Here is a 16,878-nt window from a genome sequence, read left to right on the forward strand (position 1 = left end):
TGTAGCTTGCTAGCATGGCCTATTATTGTCTGTGATATTTCAGTGCTGTCACTAAGCCCATAATGAGGCCCCCCATCATCTAGTGCGAGCCACGGTAGAAAGGAAAGAAGTGGCAACGAGTTGTCTGTGTGCTCGCTATAGCATTAAAGCCGGGCACTTTGCTGCATTAAGAACATCCTACTTTGTTTCAAGATGGCCAAGGGACAGTGTCAGGTTTGCATCTCTTTCCAGAAAGTAAAGCAGCTTGCATTCCCTCCCAGTGCCCAAACTCCAGGCAAAGTTAGAATTGTGGTTCAGGATAGAAGACAACCTCTGCTGTGGATGGGTGTGACAGAGTAGGACTTTAGCTGTCACCGCAGGCAAATTCCCGATGGAAGAATCTGCCACCACTGCACTGATATGGAGACAGTGACACCAGAAACCTGCACGTGTGTGTGCATATATGTGTTTACATGTGTGTGTACAAACATATATGCATGTGAGTGTGTGCATACGTATGTGAACACATACTTATGGGTGCATATATGTGTGTGTATTACACATATGTATGTGGATGTGCACAGGTGTATGTGTGAAGGCATGTGTGTGCATGTGTAGGGGTGTGTGCAGGCATGTGCATACCTTCATGTGTGGGCAATAAAAGACAAGTGGCAGAAGCCTGCCATGGCACCATAACAGTCAAGCCCTGTCCCTGATGGATTTTTCCTCATGTACAGGGGACTCTAGACATGTGCATGTGCTTGTGCTTGATATTAAGTCATCATTACTCTGGGGCACTGAATTCAGGGCCATTTTCCAGAGATACCCTAAGCAGAACTCAGACAAGTTCTAAGTAGAAATATCAGTGGATAAGATTTGCCACGGTTCTATTCTCCCCTGTTCCTCATCCCCAACTGTTATGCTCCCCAACAATTCTGATCTGAGAATCTCAGTCACCTGGCATTAGATTTTCTACACTCTCCAAAGCTGAGCCTTCTAATCTGAGACATAGGCCCATGGCACTGTGACCAGGAAGCTCGTCTTAGAGCCCACCTCTAGTTCCTCCGCCCTTCCCCTCTCCATGAGATGTTTTGTGGCTGGTCTGCACACATTTTATGTCTAGTCAAAGTGAGTGGCCTCAACCAATGCTGGTATTTGTAGGCCAGGAAACAGTAGCAGAGTTGCTGTGCTGTCTGGTGGGTAGGAAGACCATTGAGGATGGGTCCCTCAAATCCCACCATCAAGATGGCTCACCAATCAAAGCTGACACAACTGGCCAGGCCTGCCTGATTTCATGGTAATTTTGATCTTTCAGGCAAAGAAGGGGAACTACGCCTTCCTGTGGGATGTGGCCGTGGTGGAATACGCAGCCCTGACAGATGACGACTGCTCGGTGACTGTCATCGGCAACAGCATCAGCAGCAAGGGTTACGGGATTGCCCTGCAGCATGGCAGCCCCTACAGGGACCTCTTCTCCCAGAGGTAAGCTCAGGCAGCTGCCTCGGGACTCTAGTGTCTTGGGACTCTAGTGGTCGAGGGTAAGAGAATAACCTCTTAGAAGACAAGAGCCAATGCAAACACCTTTGTTCATCACATTTTCCTAAGCACATACTATGCCCCACTGCTTCCTCCTCCCCTACCCTCAGACCCTGTGGAAGTATATGGTCCCTGCCAGGAAGGCTCAGAGTCTCTGTGGGGTCTCTGTTGTGAGCAGGTAATGCCAGCCCAGAGCATATTAGCATGTGGCAAAGACATCCTCAGTATGCTAGGGTAGAGGCAGGCAGAAAAGGGCATCTCACCAGACCCAGGATATCTGGGAGAACTTCCCAGAGGAGGGGACACCTGAGGCTGGAAGAATGAGGAGGAGTTAGCCAGAAAAATGAATAATTAGCAGGATCTGATAAGGGCCTACTAATCACTTTTAAAGAGAAATGTACCTGTAAAGTGGAGTAGTCAATGTGGAGACTTTTAAAAAGTAGAGTCAGAGAAGCAGAATGTCTCCATATTTATTCGCACGTGGCTGGAAGGGGCCTCTGATTGTAGGGCAGAAGTTTCCTTGTCCAAGGAGATGCTGTCTGCTGGGGCAGGGAAGGGATGTGGCCTTAGCCAGAAAGGGTGGAAGTGGGGCATGGGTAGTTCAGTGGCCTTTGTCCAGTAGTCAGCTGTGAACAAGAGCTCCTGTCCCCAACATGTCTAAGCCTTGGGCCATCTTCTTGCACACATCTGTGAAGGGCATTTTGCTGGGTGAAGGGATGAATCTGCAGAGCCCAGTGAGGAAGTCCTACGGGCAGGCTCTGCCAGAGTCCACCCAAATCCAAAATGAGGCAGAAGCAGCTGAATGAAAAGGCTGGCATCATGCCAGGTTCAGGGGCAACGCTTGTCAACTGATTAATGCATGGATTTCAGTACTAAGGAACTTCTATTTGGAGACGTGAGAGTCCTTATAAATCATTTCTTTAACATCCTGCAGTTCAGAGAGGGTAACTAGGATATCCAGATTGCTGAGCCAGCTGCTGGCAGAGCTGGAAGTAGAATCCAGGTCTCCTGAGCCCTAGTGCTATGCCGATGTGGCTGCTGGATCTCCAAGCCCCACAACCTCCCTTCTCCCACACTCTAGATGTCCACATTGTGTCCTTCTGCTCATGAGTACCTGGGCCTCAGCCCCATCAAGGGAAGGCTGAGGAGGAGGGCCTGCAACCAGTCCATTCAGTGGTTTCTTTGCAAAACTGAGGAAAAGAGTAGGGCTAATTAAGGTAAATGAGACTTTTGGGTTTTCCCTTAAATTTAATCAAGTATACATTCTGTTCCTCCCTCTACTCTCTGGAGCAGAGAGAGATGACAAGAGGGAAGGAGGAGTAGTGATTTATCAATTGCTCAGATTAAATGCATGAAGAAAGAATGGCTTCTCTCCAGGATTTATAACGCGTTGGTGTTCTTGAGGTTCACACCAGTTGGTTTTCTGAGATGGGAGGCTCAGGACGATTCCACAGACCATCAACCTCTGAGCATCTCTCTAGAACAGATGGTAAGAGAGCCCATGGGGCCAACACAGCAGCAGCACCAAGACCACTAATGTGCCCCAAGACAGCGCTCATGGAAGCACAGGGGCCCCAGCGAGGAAAGGTTAGAGTCCCCGTGTGCTCACACTGCTCACATGGCTCCTGAGAGTCTGCTGAAGTGAACATTGACACACTGGAGAGAAGAGGCAGCAGACACTAGTCCAGGAGCCCCGGTCTTGGCTGGATTGCTGAATGGAGTCAGAGCAGAGGGGACTCCCATTAGGTCAGAGTAGAACCTGAGAATACTCAACCTGGGGAAGGTGGAGATGAGTGGGGAGGGATGTGGCTGCCCACCTCCAATATCGTAAGCCTTACTGGAGGCAGAAGGAGTGAGATGTCCTTCGTGTGACTTCAGAGGACCAGGGCCAGGGCCAACATGGGGTGTGTGATTCCAGAGACCAGGCTTTCTGAAACAGGCCTGCCCACTACCTGTCCACCCACTGACCGTGAGGTCCATGTGCAAAACCTCCCAACAGAGACCCCATGGGCTGCTCTCCTGACTCCAGCAGTCACCATAATCAAATGTGGCTAGTCCAGTTTCCATGTCATTTTGACAAGTAGTGTTTGATTACTGTTTGCTTTCATCAGAAGGCATGTGCTCTGTGATTATAAGGAAACGTCACCAGTGGCCTATGCTGGCCTCCCACGGTTTCCTCATCTTCCTGTATGGTACAATTCCTTCTGGGCTGGGATCATCCCTTGAATAGCAACACTCAGACCTCAGGTTGCCACCTTACTGATGCCAGTGGTTCCTTAAAAGGTTCTGTTGGGCTGGGTGCAGTGGCTCCCCGCACTTTGGGAGGCTGAAGCGGGCAGATCACGTGAGGCCAGGAGTTCAAGCCCAGCCCAACCAACATAGCAAAACCCTGTCTGTAGTAAAAATGCAAAAAATTAGGTGGATGTGGTGGCACACATCTATAATCCCAGCTACGCAGGAGGCTGAGGCATGAAAATTGCTTGAACCCAGAAGACGGAGGTTGTAGCGAGCTGAGATCATACCACTGCACTCCAGCCTGGGCAACAAAACGAGACCCTGTTCTCAAAAAAAAAAAAAAAAAAAAAAAAAAAGGCTTCCTTGTATGGTGCATACAGAACTGTGAGCTGCCCCTAGCTAAGGCATGTTTCAGAGGAGTGAAGGGACAGGTCCTGAGAGCAGTGCCTCATGCCATTTGTAGAAAACAGGTTCTGGTATAAATGGTAGGTCCTAGCCTTATGTGGAACTGCTGTGACTGTCTTTCCCTTCATCCTGGGAACTAAACTACTTCCTTCAATACAGATACGCTCCTTTGCTTTGGTAGAAGACAGAATCTAGATGCATGTGCATGTGTGGCAGGGCTTATGTGCTATAAACAGGCTTGCAGACCACAGCATGCAGAGTGGGCATTCAATAAATGTTTAGCAACTTAATAGCCATTTATTGAGCACCTACTGTGTAGCAGGCTCCACAGCTATTGAATAAAAAAAAGCACCTGCAATTATATCTGTCTGGAAAATAGAACAGCTGGCTTCAGGAAGTGGCTATTATCCCTCTGGCTTTCTTGTAAGCGGGAGTATGGATTATTACGGTGTGCATTAGTTTAGCCTCATTCTCAAAGTCATTTTGTACCTGTGACTTGTTTTATCTTTCCTCTGTCCCTTCCATATTTAAATATCATTTTTGTTTGTTTAGGTTTTTTGTTTTATGTTATGCTTTCCTATAAATTGCCTTACTATCATTCTGGGATAAGACTGGGTATAAAAAGTGCATACAATTATAGGGAGCAAGAAGAAGAGGTCAGCAAAATTAAGCAACTTCCCTGACATTGCACAGGATCTGTCTAATGAGCAGAAGCGTGCTCACCATCTGGCCAGAGCCTCACCATCCCCTAGGCCCCGAAGCTGGCCCCAGGAGAACAGCCTGCTGTTCTGGAAAGACCATGGCCTCCTGGGTCAGAATGACCCAGCTCTGATGAGCAGCATTGCCACTTTCTAATTGCAACAGTGGGCAAGTCATCTAGATTCTGAGCTTTAGGTCTTTGAGACGTAAAATAGACATAATAAGAACCACTTGGCAGGCTGTTATGAGGATTCAAACAGTGTAAAATGATCAGCTCCTACTGTGTTCTCTATAAAAGGTCGCTCATGTCAGTGCTGGCAAGATAAGGCTACTGGTCAATGTGGCCATCAGACTGACAACTACTAACCAGTTTTTATGGAGCTCTGATTACTGGCTGGATCTCAAGCTAACGGTCTGTATGTGTTCCCTCTTCTCATTTTGTCGCAATATCCTGTGAGGTAGGTACATTTATTATAACCTCAGGCTTTAGTGATAAGAGAGCTAAATTTGAGAGACTCCAAGCCTGGATTTGAATGGATAGCCATGAACACGAAGCTCTACTGTCTATCCATAGCTAGCTAGCTGTTCAACTGCTGACCTCCTCAAAGGCCCTGAGGTCCTGCCTATCTGTCCCTGAGGTTCCTGCAACTGCCAGGAGGCTCAGCCTCCTCATGCCTACCAGCACAGACTTATTAAGGCCAGTGAACAGGCAGACATGCAGCCGCTGAGTTGGCCCGACGTGATCATATGAGGTGGTACAACACTGCGGCTGTCCGGTTCACCGTGTGATGTGCCATGAGAGGGGTCTGTAGTGTTCTGGGGCAATCTAAGCATGACCCCAAACCATATAAATGCACATGTATCTTAACAACCAAGTCCCTGAATGTACAGCCACATTCTGTGTCTTTCATCCTGACCAGTGCCCTGAGCACTTAATGGACATTATATCAATATCTAACCACAGCCATCTTAGTCAAGTTTTTACTGCTCAATTAGTACATTCACACATTTACTGACACAACAGACATCTACTGACAGCCTTAGTGGTGCCAGTCACTGTGGTTGCTCAGGGAAAACAGAATAACCCACAACTCCTGTCCTAAAGGATCTGCTCATCTAAGTGGGGGTCAACAGTTTATGTTGCAAAGATGAGAACACTGAGCTTTAGGAGGGGCAAGTCCCTGGTCCAGGTGAGGTCTGGTGCCTCCAAAGCCAATCTTTGCACTGAGCCAGGCCATTCCCAGACATCAAGAGGCCATGCTGTGCTGGGCCCATGATGCTGACAGGTCTTGGGACCCCCTCAGGGTTGTGACTCTTGTCTCCACCAGACACAAGCCCATGTATGGGGATTGAGCATAGCCTCAGGTCTGTGGTCACAGCTGAGCTGGAATGCAGGTCCAGGGTAGAGATCACACAACTGTCCAGTGGGCAGTGAATTTCTCCTGGCTATAAACAACTGCTGCTCTCTAACGACACACACCTAGAGAACTCAGAGGGACCTCTACAGATGTTATCAGTTGAATATATCACCATGGATCAGGCTTAAAGAGCTCCACTCCCCACTGGAAAAGCTTAGGTGTTTGGGGTCTGAGTGCTACCAGCTACCACTGGCTCTCTGTTAAGACTCCTGGGTTACAGACAAAAATACCACAACCAGAGAAAACCACAGTGGGGAGTACAGAAGCAGCATGGGTTGTCCCACCATTGCACACATGATGAAATCGAAACTGCCGCTGATGCCCTCTCAGAGCCCGTGTCTGGGCTCTGCCTTCTTCCCTGTCCTCACCTGATGCCTGCTCCCGTACCACCCAATAGCCTCCCTGGCCATTTTTCCACTTCTTAAACGTGCTAAGCGCTACCCCAGGCATGACTTTCACATGGGGTGTTAGTCTCAGGAAGGTTCTTCCTCCTGCAAGTTGAAAGCCAACCCTGGCAGCCTCATAATGACTTTGGCAAGACATTTCACCTCTCTGTGCCTTGATTTCCTTCTCTGTGAAATGGGAAAACAGGAATAACCATCTCAAAGGATTGGCATGCGAATGAAGATTCAACACTATTTGTCAAGCATGGAGGGTAGTCCTTGGCACGTAGAACATGCTAGACCCATGTGAGCTGTTTTATGATTAGTCATCCTTCAAGCTTCTCCTTACCTGTAGGCTCCTCGGTGAGGATTTCTCCAATCCTCCAGTGAACACCACCTACTATGTGCTGTTTCCTAGAACCTCTACTTTGATTAAATTTTTTTTTTTTTTTAAATCACAGTTCTGCCTGCACTTTGATTGAGCTAATTTTTTTAGGGTCAGTGATTGTATCTCTAGACCATAAGCTCAGCAGTGCTGAACATCATACTAGGCAAAGCACAGAAGGTCCTCAAATCAAATGATTGTATGAATAATTTGGTGAATCCCAGTGGGAGAGACTTAGGATATAGTAATGAAAGCTCAAAAGAAAGCATTTTCAGGATCAGGAATATCCTAAATCCACAACCTAAATGTTTGCCTCTTTCCTTTCTGTATTCCCAGGTTTATCTTGAGCTCCTGCCACAGAATCCATGTGACGGGCCTTATGTGATTTGCTGTCAGACTTTATTCTTGGGCAGTGGGATAGGGTGGGAAAGAGCGGGGGGCTGTTGGGGAGGGAAGTGACAAAACTTAATGTGCATTTTGGGAGTAACACTTTACCTGCAGTGTGGGGAGTAGACTGGGAAGAGAAGAGCTAAGGCAGAAAGCTGCTAGGATGGCTCAGTGTTGTCTGTGGTGGGGCCAGCATGGTGGGGCAGGGGCCAGGGCCCTCATGGCTGAGTCGATGAGGTCAGTGGCTATAGCTCACCTGGATTGTGTCTTGCAGGATCCTGGAGCTGCAGGACACAGGGGACCTGGATGTGCTGAAGCAGAAGTGGTGGCCACACATGGGCCGCTGTGACCTCACCAGCCATGCCAGTGCCCAGGCCGACGGCAAATCCCTCAAGCTGCACAGCTTCGCCGGGGTCTTCTGCATCCTGGCCATCGGCCTGCTCCTGGCCTGCCTGGTGGCTGCCCTGGAGTTGTGGTGGAACAGCAACCGGTGCCACCAGGAGACCCCCAAGGAGGTCAGCACCCTGGGGCCTGCCCTCCCTTTCGCAGCCTAGAGGCAAGAGTGTCACACTGGGCCGCTGGGAGGGCAGATTGTTTCTAGTTAGTAGTTACCTGAGTCATCTTGTCTGGAGACAACAGAGTTTTATATTGGGGGATTTCGTTGTTGTTTTATTTTGTTTTTAAAACTAGAGAAGAATGTAGGGGATGTTTTCTTGCTTGAACAAAGTGCTGCAGTGCCAGCCTTAGCCACTAAAGTCCTGTATTTATCTATAGAGCAGGTACAGCGTGGGCAGCGCCAGAGAGCCCTTCCCTACCCTGCCCCGCCCATGTGCCTCCACCCTGACCTGGAGAGACCACCTGTAGGGTAAGAGAGGAGCCCGTTCCTTCCTGATTCTCTTTGACTTCTCACCAAGGGCCACAGGGCACTGTTCTCCTAGAGCATCAGGGGATCCCTGTCCCTCCCAGCAATCCTTTCTCCCTATATCCCTCCTCCTTGCAGGGCCCAGCCTTGCCCCTGTCCCTCCTGGGTACACCCAGCCCAGGGAACACTCTAGCTCTGTCCACACTCCAGGTTCTGGGCACACGTCCCTCCCTGTATGTGCCAACTGCAAGTTGATTCTGTCCCTCCACACTTCCTTCTTATCGGGTTTGTATTCTTCTGCAAGCTCTTTTTTTTAATTTTTATTTTTTCTGAAATAAAGCCTTCACCAAGGTCCCCCAGAGACCTGGAGACAGTTCCCCTAAGGGAGGGTGGAAAGGAGTGTCATTTGGTGATGATGCTTTGCCAGCAGAAACTACACATGCCCAGCCACACCATCCACGGGGCTGTCACTCTGTGCCACATAGGCCTCAGCTATGTCTAGAACCACAGCTCTGCTTAGAGACTCTGTGGGTGCAAATGGATATAAACCTCAAACAGGAAGTGGTAAAGCAACCTGCATCAGACCCAAAAGCACTTCTGTTTTGTTTTTGTTTTTTACCTGTTTTTGTTTTTACTGAAAGCTCAGATAGTACCGGGCAGTTCATTAAATGGTTTCAGAGGAAGGAGGTCCAAGGGGCACAAAAATAAACTGAGCCAGGAAAGAAAAACAGCCAGGAGGACGTAAGAGCCGGCGGGCTCCTTCTCAGCCTAATTTCGGGCAGGGATTTGGCACCTCTGGACAGGAAGGGTGGGTCCACCATGTCTGTGGCCTGGGTGTCTGGCCACATCTCACCCTCCATTCGTTGGCCTGTAAGGGCATTCCTGACAGGTCAGGGGTGAGGACAGGGGTGGGTGTCCCTCACTCCTTTACAGGACTCTGCATTATACCAGGTAGTGAGCTCTCTGTCCTTACGCTGTCTCTTCCCTGGAAGGAGGACACTGCTTAACTCTGTACATCTGCAATATTCGGGGACATCTGTCTTCCTCTCCATCCTTCAGTGTATCTCCATGTAAGGGAATGTGAAGCTGGAGCCAGTTGCAGCCTCAGTGGCTGTCCTGTCACCCCTGGAGCTCAGAAGGGAAGAAAGGCAGAGCTTTGAGGGAAAGGCCTGAAAGGAACAGTTGATGGTTCTGTCCCGAGCTTCTTTGGCTACCGGAACATTTTGTATAAAGAAGTCAGTGGGAGGGACAGTGAATTATTCTGACGAGCAGTGTTAAGGAAAGGCCGCACATATCTGACCTCTCCTCATCGTGTCAGCCCCTCCACGCCATGGCCAGAGTGCACCATTCACCTGCTTGGCACCACCCAGGTCTCTATGCACGGAAGCATCAGTGGGCAGCCATGGTGGAGTGGTCCCAAAACCACTCCCAGTAGAACCAAGAAGGATGAGAAGGATGGAAAAGACCAGGCCCCCAAATTGGCCCACGTTGCTCCCACTCCATGTTGTTTGTTTTGGGTTTTGCTTATTTTCCGTAAGTCTTCAGCCTAGTTTCCTCTGTGCAAAGGCCTTTTGTGTCAGGGGAGCAGGGGAGGGTCTCCAGGTGGATGAAAATCACACTGTCAGGAATTTGCCTTCCTGGGCAGCAGTGGGCAAGGCTGGGGGCCTGGAGACACAGGTTCAGGCTCAGCCCCAGCCTCTAGCCTATCATCTGTGAGCCACATGCAGGGAGAGCTTGTCCTTTGGATGGGAAGTCATTGTCTGCTTTTAGCCATGTCCCTTCACAATGCCTAGTTTAGTGACGGTTTGGACAATTTCAGCCTGGACCACCCACAGTTAATTGTTGTGGTGTATGTGTGTGAGAGAGACAGACAGAGAGAGAGAGAGAGAGAGAGAGAGAGAGAGAGAGAGAGACTGGTGATTGTTAAAGAGACATAGATAGGAAGACAGAAAAGAAAAGAGAAAAAAATGTAGAGACCAGGAGACCAAGGAATCACCTAGCTGTGAGGAACAGCTCCTTTCTTGCCGGTAAAACATCCTACCTTTTATTCTGGCTTCTGCATAAGTCCAGGATCTCAGTTATGAAATGATGAATACATCAGCCCTGCTTCCAGAATGTGGGACTTCCTGCCCCTGCTGCCAACCTGCTTCCAGATAGGAATGAGGACACATGGAGAGAGGCAGGTTGGAAAAGCACAGCAGCTGCCTGTCCTCCAACCCCTTCTGGTGTTGCTAGGAAGGGTTGCATGGAAATGTTCCATCTTTTTCCTATTTTTATGGGTTTCCAAATTTCAAATGCAATGTCTCCCTTCCTTCTTCCCTCTCTCCCTTTCTTCCTTTAATAAGCCTGCCTGTAGAGACTCAGCCCCTGCCTTCAGGGAGCTTACCTCCTCATGCACAGATGTGGCAGAGAGCTGGGCCCAGCAGTCTCCACTCATTGAGCAGGCTGTCCTGCAGTGATCAGCAAGTATCACAAAAGTGCTGAGGGCATCCAGCCCAGCCAGGGCATGGTGGGGTCAGAGGGGTTAGGGGTGTGGTTATTGAAGACTAGTTGGGGCTCAGAGCTGTTAGAACTGAGCTTTGAAGCATTGATACAAATCCTGGTACTAAAGATGAGACAGGAAGTTGCATTTTGGGCAAAGTGAACAGCACGGAGGTGAACAAAGTCATCATACTTCCTGGAGCTCTAGGGCTGAAGTGTCAACATGAGGAAGGAGATGCTAGCAGGGGAAGCTGGGGAGGGATACGGGGCCTGCACCGAAGAACTTAAATGCCAGACCGAGAGGTTTTGACTTTATCATGCAAGGAATAGGAACCAGGAAAGGGCTCAAAACAACAGTCTTTTAGAAGCATATTCTTAAAACCTTCAAAAAATAATGATGGTATTTAATCGAGAACTACTTTGTGCTCTTGGTTGCCCGTGTTTTATGGGGTAGCATTTGCAATTAGGTGAGAGTGTCTGGTTGATCTTTCAATGTTTCATTTTGAAGCATTGGCTGTATTTCTTAAGAGCCAGAAACCTGTCTTTGGGTAGAGCCCAAGTTGTGTTTAATGGCTTGCTCTAGGATGTCGTCACAGTTTAGACACCTACTTGAAGAAGAGTAGTAATGTGCGTTCAACCCCTTAATATTCATGTAGATTTGAGCTCATATTTTTTCTAAGGAATCAGACGATTATGTAGTTATCCAATGCAGGTGAATGCACCAAGCTCCATGGATGCAGTAAAGAGCTACCCGCTAGATTTATGGGGGATGTGGAGCCATTGCTCTGAGAATAAAATATTCATGAAATAAAGATGAGAACTGCAGAAATGGGAGATGACATGAGGAGTGAGATATGAATCATCCATCACTGGGCTCGGAGTTTGGAATTCTTGCTTTCTGCCTTGCCTGCCCTCCCTTGGCCTGGCTTCCATCGCACACAGGAGCTGGCTGAGGCCAGGGTGGCCGGGCAGCAGGGGACGGAGGAGCAGACAGCCTCTCTGTTCTGGCTGTGGGCAGCCTCTGTCTGCATGCCCCCACCTGCTATGAAAGATTAGATCCCAGAGGCCCTCACTTCTTCCACTCCACACCCTTCCTTGCCTCCACTCCTTTGATGTCTTCTTCAACTGCATGTAAAGAGTTTGCCCTTCTGCACATTTTTCTTCTTCATTTATGCCAACCCAGCAGTGTTGCATTGAGGATTCAACAAGGGAAGGCATATAAAGTGAATTAAAGATGTGCCTGGCCCAGGGTCATGCTTGGTTGATGGTGGCCAAGGGGCTACTCCATCCAAAGGTTCTGGGCTAGGCAATGAGGAATATGAGGGAGACAAGTGACACCTTAGGGCTCCTTTCCTGTGCTGAGCAATCTTGTTAGTCCTCTTCAGTAGTGGAGGAAGGCATCCTTATCCTTGATGAAATCCATCTCAGAAGTGAGAAGGGTGGAGATGGGATGTGAACAATGTGTCTACCTCTGTACCCCTGCTGCCTCCCAGGTACAAGCTTGTCAAAAGGCCAGGGCACTGTCCTTTCCACTGGGTATGTGCATGAGCCCATTGGGTTCCGAGGCAGCATTTTCCAGAGGACTTGGGAATGAAGGTTGCGACTTGGTGCTCTACCCGGGGCCAGGTTCCTGGCTTCTGGTTACACATTTACATTATCTGAACCTCAGTCTCTCCCTTCTGCTGGAAACAGCCTGGCCTGAGAACTATGCTCAGGAGCAAATGGCTTAGCATGAGAGTAAGAATAGTGAGTGTGCATATTTCAGCCCACGGCCTCCAGTGAGAAGCCATGGAACACTTACCATACACCACTCTGTATCTCAAAACCAGATCACTTGGCAAAGCCTCCCCTGCCTGCTGCCACCACTAGCTGCCTCCCTTGCTGGGTGTGCTCCACATTGCCAGTAATTATTTACCCGCCTGTCTCTGCTTCAGATCCGTCAGTGCCTCCTCACCTCTGGATTCCCATCAATTTGCCTTCTCTCTGGAACAGTGGAAGCTCTCATTAAGGGGTGATGAATATAATTGAAGTATTCAGCACTTTCTATGTGCCAGGGACCAAGATAGATGCTTTATCAAGAACATTAGCTCATCTGGTAGTAGGAGCTCAAGCACGTTTATTGAATGAATGAACTAGTCTGGACTCACATAAAGAAAATGTTATTAATGTTAAATTGTTGTGTAATCATTGCAGCTGGATCAATGGCTTTCAATTCTGGCTGCATATCAGAGGTGATGAATTCTGGGGCTTTTTAGAAATACAGATGCTTGGGCCCTGTTTCCCAAAGGGTCATATTAGGGAGATCTGGACTGCCATAATTTCTAAAATCTCCACATGTGCTTCTGATATCCAGCCAAGGATGAAAACCTCTGATCTATGCCAGCATTCCAAGGTGAGAAGCTACTGGGGGTAATGAAATTTGAGTAGAATGAATTCTTACTGGTGTGGGGAGGATGAATTTCTTGACACACTGATGTCATGGAAAAGAGCCCAGGTTTTAGGCTGGGTGTAGTGGCGCATGCCTGTAATCCCAGCACTTTGGGAGGCCAAGGCAGGAGAATTGCTTGAAGCCAGGAGTTGGAGACCAGCCTGGGCAAAGAAAGCTAGACCTCAGTCTCTGCAATTTGTTTTTAATTAGCCAGGTGAGATGGTATGTGCCTGTAGTCCCAGCTACTCAGGAGGCTGAGACAAGAGGATTGCTTGAGCCCAGGAGTTCAAGGCTGCAGTGAGCCGAGATTAGGCCACTGCACTCTAGCCTGGGAGACAGATGGCGACCCTGTCTCAAACAAACAAACAAACAAACAAAAAAAAAAAAAGGAAAAGAAAAGAGCCCAGGTTTGGGAACCTGGTAGATGTGAGCTCTCGTCCTGACCTTCCACTTACTATGGAATTGCGTGGCCTTGAGCAAGCTGCTGTACCCCTAGCCTCAGCTCATTCCTTGGTGCACCTGCTGCTACCACCATGATGTGAAGTCATTGTCGGTTCGCTCTCATTGCCCTCCCTAAAATATCTGTGGTTGAACTGATCAGAACTCTTTCTCCTGATGCTTTGAAAAACTACCACCATCTCCTGAGACCATTTCACTTAAGTAATTGAGCTCCTTTGTCCTTATCCAGCCAATACTCTCAGACCCCTAGCCCAGCCCATTGGGGTTGGGTAAGTCTTGGAAACAACACTGAAGATTGTGTTGGTGGCATTTCTTCCAGCCCTTGGGTCCAATTTAGCACCTGGTTGGTCTCAGTGGTAACAGGATAATGCCACCAACAGCCAGCTCAGTCAGGGGGAAGTCCCTCATCCCCAGTTTTGTTCCTGCCCAACTTAAAATAAGAGCTGTTGGACTCCAAGCAAAGTCTGTTCTAAGGAGTCCCACGTGTAACAGGCTGTTACAAAGATGATAGTTTAGTTAATTACCGTTTTCCAATACACTGTATTATTTCCACATTGGTGAACAGTGGCTTAATTACAGAACTTTATCTCTGCAAGACAATGCCTGGGAGAGGTTCCCCAGTAACCTCTGTTGGTGCATCTGTCGTCAGTTTAATATGGGATGAGAAACACAGAGCTGGAATTCAGCCGGATTCATGGGTAAACACAGTCTGTGAATTTTATGTCATATTCAGGGATGTTTCACTAGGTCAGTTACCTACAGTAAATTAATGAAGGTAGCAATAAGTTTCCAAGTCTCTTTTCACAGCTGTCATTACCTGGCCGAACACTGAAACCTTGGGATAATGAGGATGTAAACGGATGTAGTTCACATAAAAAAGCCCATTATTTGAATTTGCATAACATAATAGAATGCACCATTTTGTCTAAAAGATAGATAATTATTCAAATCACGCCTGCCTCTTTCCTTGAGTAGGCTGATTACTCCTGTCTCCTCTTTCCTTGGCTGGAGACACAGAAGGAACAGGCAGACATGACTTTTATGAGTGCTAAATCTACGGCCCCGGGTGATACAAGCAGACCATGCTTTCAGGGTTTCCAAACCAGGCAGTCTGTTCTCCGCACCTCAGCTCTGGCTCCCACAGACAGCAGCAGGAGCAGGCAACTTAAAGGACACATTGTGAGACACAGCAAAGGGCTGCATTTGTTTTTCAGAAAACACAGGAGTCATTTGCTGCAGTTATACACATTTTCTTATTCAGTTAAACAACCAAAATAAGAGGCTCGAGATGGTACCCTCATCTCCCAGGATTTGTCCTGGTGTTGGAGCTATTGGGAATGATGGAATTTGAGTAGAATGAGGTGACACTGATGTGAAGAGGATGGATTTCTTAATAACTATTTGGATAGGAAACCCCCCTGGAACGTTTGTCCATTTGGTGTAGACACTTTCTGCATGTCCTGACACAGAGACTTTAAAGCCTAATGATAACTGCAATTGGGAGTTGGTTCCCGCAGCACAGCTTAGCAGTCTTTAGAACTGCTTCATCCATCCTTAATTTGAGGCAAGCAAAAAAAAAAAAAAATAGGTAAAATAAACTTAGTCAAGCTCTTTCTTCAGAAATAACAGACTGTCAGGGAACTAGCTATCTCCACATTCAGTCTCAGGGCTGGTTTTGATTCTAAATGCTCTAGTATTACCCAATCCACTCCCCACCGCCGTGTTTACCATTCCATCTTGACACCTGTGCCTTGCCACTTGACAGTCCACCATGCTCCATCTTTCTCTCCCTCACCCTTCAGTGGTGAAGTCTTCCAGCTCAGAGACGTGCCTCGCTCACATCTTCCTTCAGAGGATGTTGGCTGGTCTGTCTTTCTCTGAAGCTCTCATGTTTGTTTCCCTGGCATGAAGTAGAAACAGTTCTTTCACCTTGTCCCTTACTTCCAACCCCCTACCTCCCTGTGGCTTTCTTGGACAGGAAGTTAATCTTTCCTTCTCTCCAAACTCTGACAAAATGGGAGCATCTCCTGAACACCCTGGGCTAGTGCTCAATTGACTGAGAAAAAGGACAGGCCCTCTATCAACTGCCAGAATCCAGAGTTGAGCAACCCTGGAACCAAGACACCCGGTTCCCACTTCAATTGAGTCCACTCAAACTTTATTTCTTTTCATCTTCAAAGGGGTCCTTAAAGTCCTGAAGGGAAGTTAGAAGGGAGGAAAAGGGAAGATTATGCAGCTGACTAGTTACTAACTAGTTCTTCCAGTGGTCCCCAGGTCATCAATTTCCCTTCCACAGAAATGAAAGTCTCTGCCAATGAGGGTGACCAGCTTGTTCAGCCTTCTCCAAGCTTTGCTAGCTGCAAAGAGAAGAGAAGGTTATCTTATTAAACCCTGAAAGTATCTGAATTCCTCTCTCAACTACAACTTCCAGACTCCCTGGTACTTGTTTTGTGCCATTCATACATTTCAAAATGAACATGCCTTATAGATACAAATATTCACCAAAATGATTGTGGCACTGAGTCTCGCTAATACAGATGACACTCTATCCACAGTTTAACAGGAGCTCATAGCAGTCCCAAGAATGCTAGAGATGCAGACTTGATGCTGGGCAGGAGTCAGGGCTTGTGTGGAGGCCCAGCACCCAGACACTAGGAGGACAGCTGTGGAAGAGAAAGTTTGACGGAGTCCCACTGCTGCAGCAGATGAAGCACCCACCGTTTTCTGTCTCTCCGTCTCTTTGTTCAGGATTCAGCTTCAATCTTACTGTCCTTATTGGGGTCATGGTCCTGTCTCTTCGTCAGGTAACCTGCCTCTTGATAACCTGTCAAACTGTTATCCAGTGGAGACAGTAACTCCCTAAAAGCAATAAACCATAGACTTCCTTGGGAAAAGATCATTGATGCTGAGTGGCGCTAAGCCACTAATACCCTGTATAACAGTTACAAAATATTCCTAAAGTAGTCTAACATGCAAAAATGAAAACAAAGCAGACAAAATAGAACACACAAAAAGGAGCAAAGTTGAACAGAGCTGGCTCCACCATGGCATAAGGTAATTAGGAAAATAACTTGAATTTGGTTTGCTCTATATTTTACAAACCTTTGAAGGAGTCAGCATAAGCATTGCATGAACAATATTTAGCTGGGCCAAGTAGAAGCCTGGCATTCTCCAGCCAGTCTCCCCGATTTCCCCATGACACTTGCCATGCAGAGGTGACC

At 47.9% G+C, this 16,878-nt stretch overlaps 1 protein-coding gene across 1 annotated transcript in view; it reads left to right on the forward strand.

Moving 5' to 3' along the window:
- GRID1 (glutamate receptor, ionotropic, delta 1) overlaps positions 1–16,878 on the forward strand; it is an 840,572-nt gene that overhangs the window by 815,511 nt on the left and 8,183 nt on the right. Inside the window, exons 17-18 of the mRNA XM_011995401.1 lie at positions 1,295–1,461; positions 7,702–7,942. Coding sequence (XP_011850791.1) covers positions 1,295–1,461; positions 7,702–7,942 — 408 coding nt within the window. The remainder of the gene's footprint in view (positions 1–1,294; positions 1,462–7,701; positions 7,943–16,878) is intronic.

The sequence above is a fragment of the Mandrillus leucophaeus genome, unplaced genomic scaffold, assembly GCF_000951045.1.
Source record: "Mandrillus leucophaeus isolate KB7577 unplaced genomic scaffold, Mleu.le_1.0 Scaffold488, whole genome shotgun sequence".
In the NCBI taxonomy this organism is placed as follows: domain Eukaryota; kingdom Metazoa; phylum Chordata; class Mammalia; order Primates; family Cercopithecidae; genus Mandrillus; species Mandrillus leucophaeus.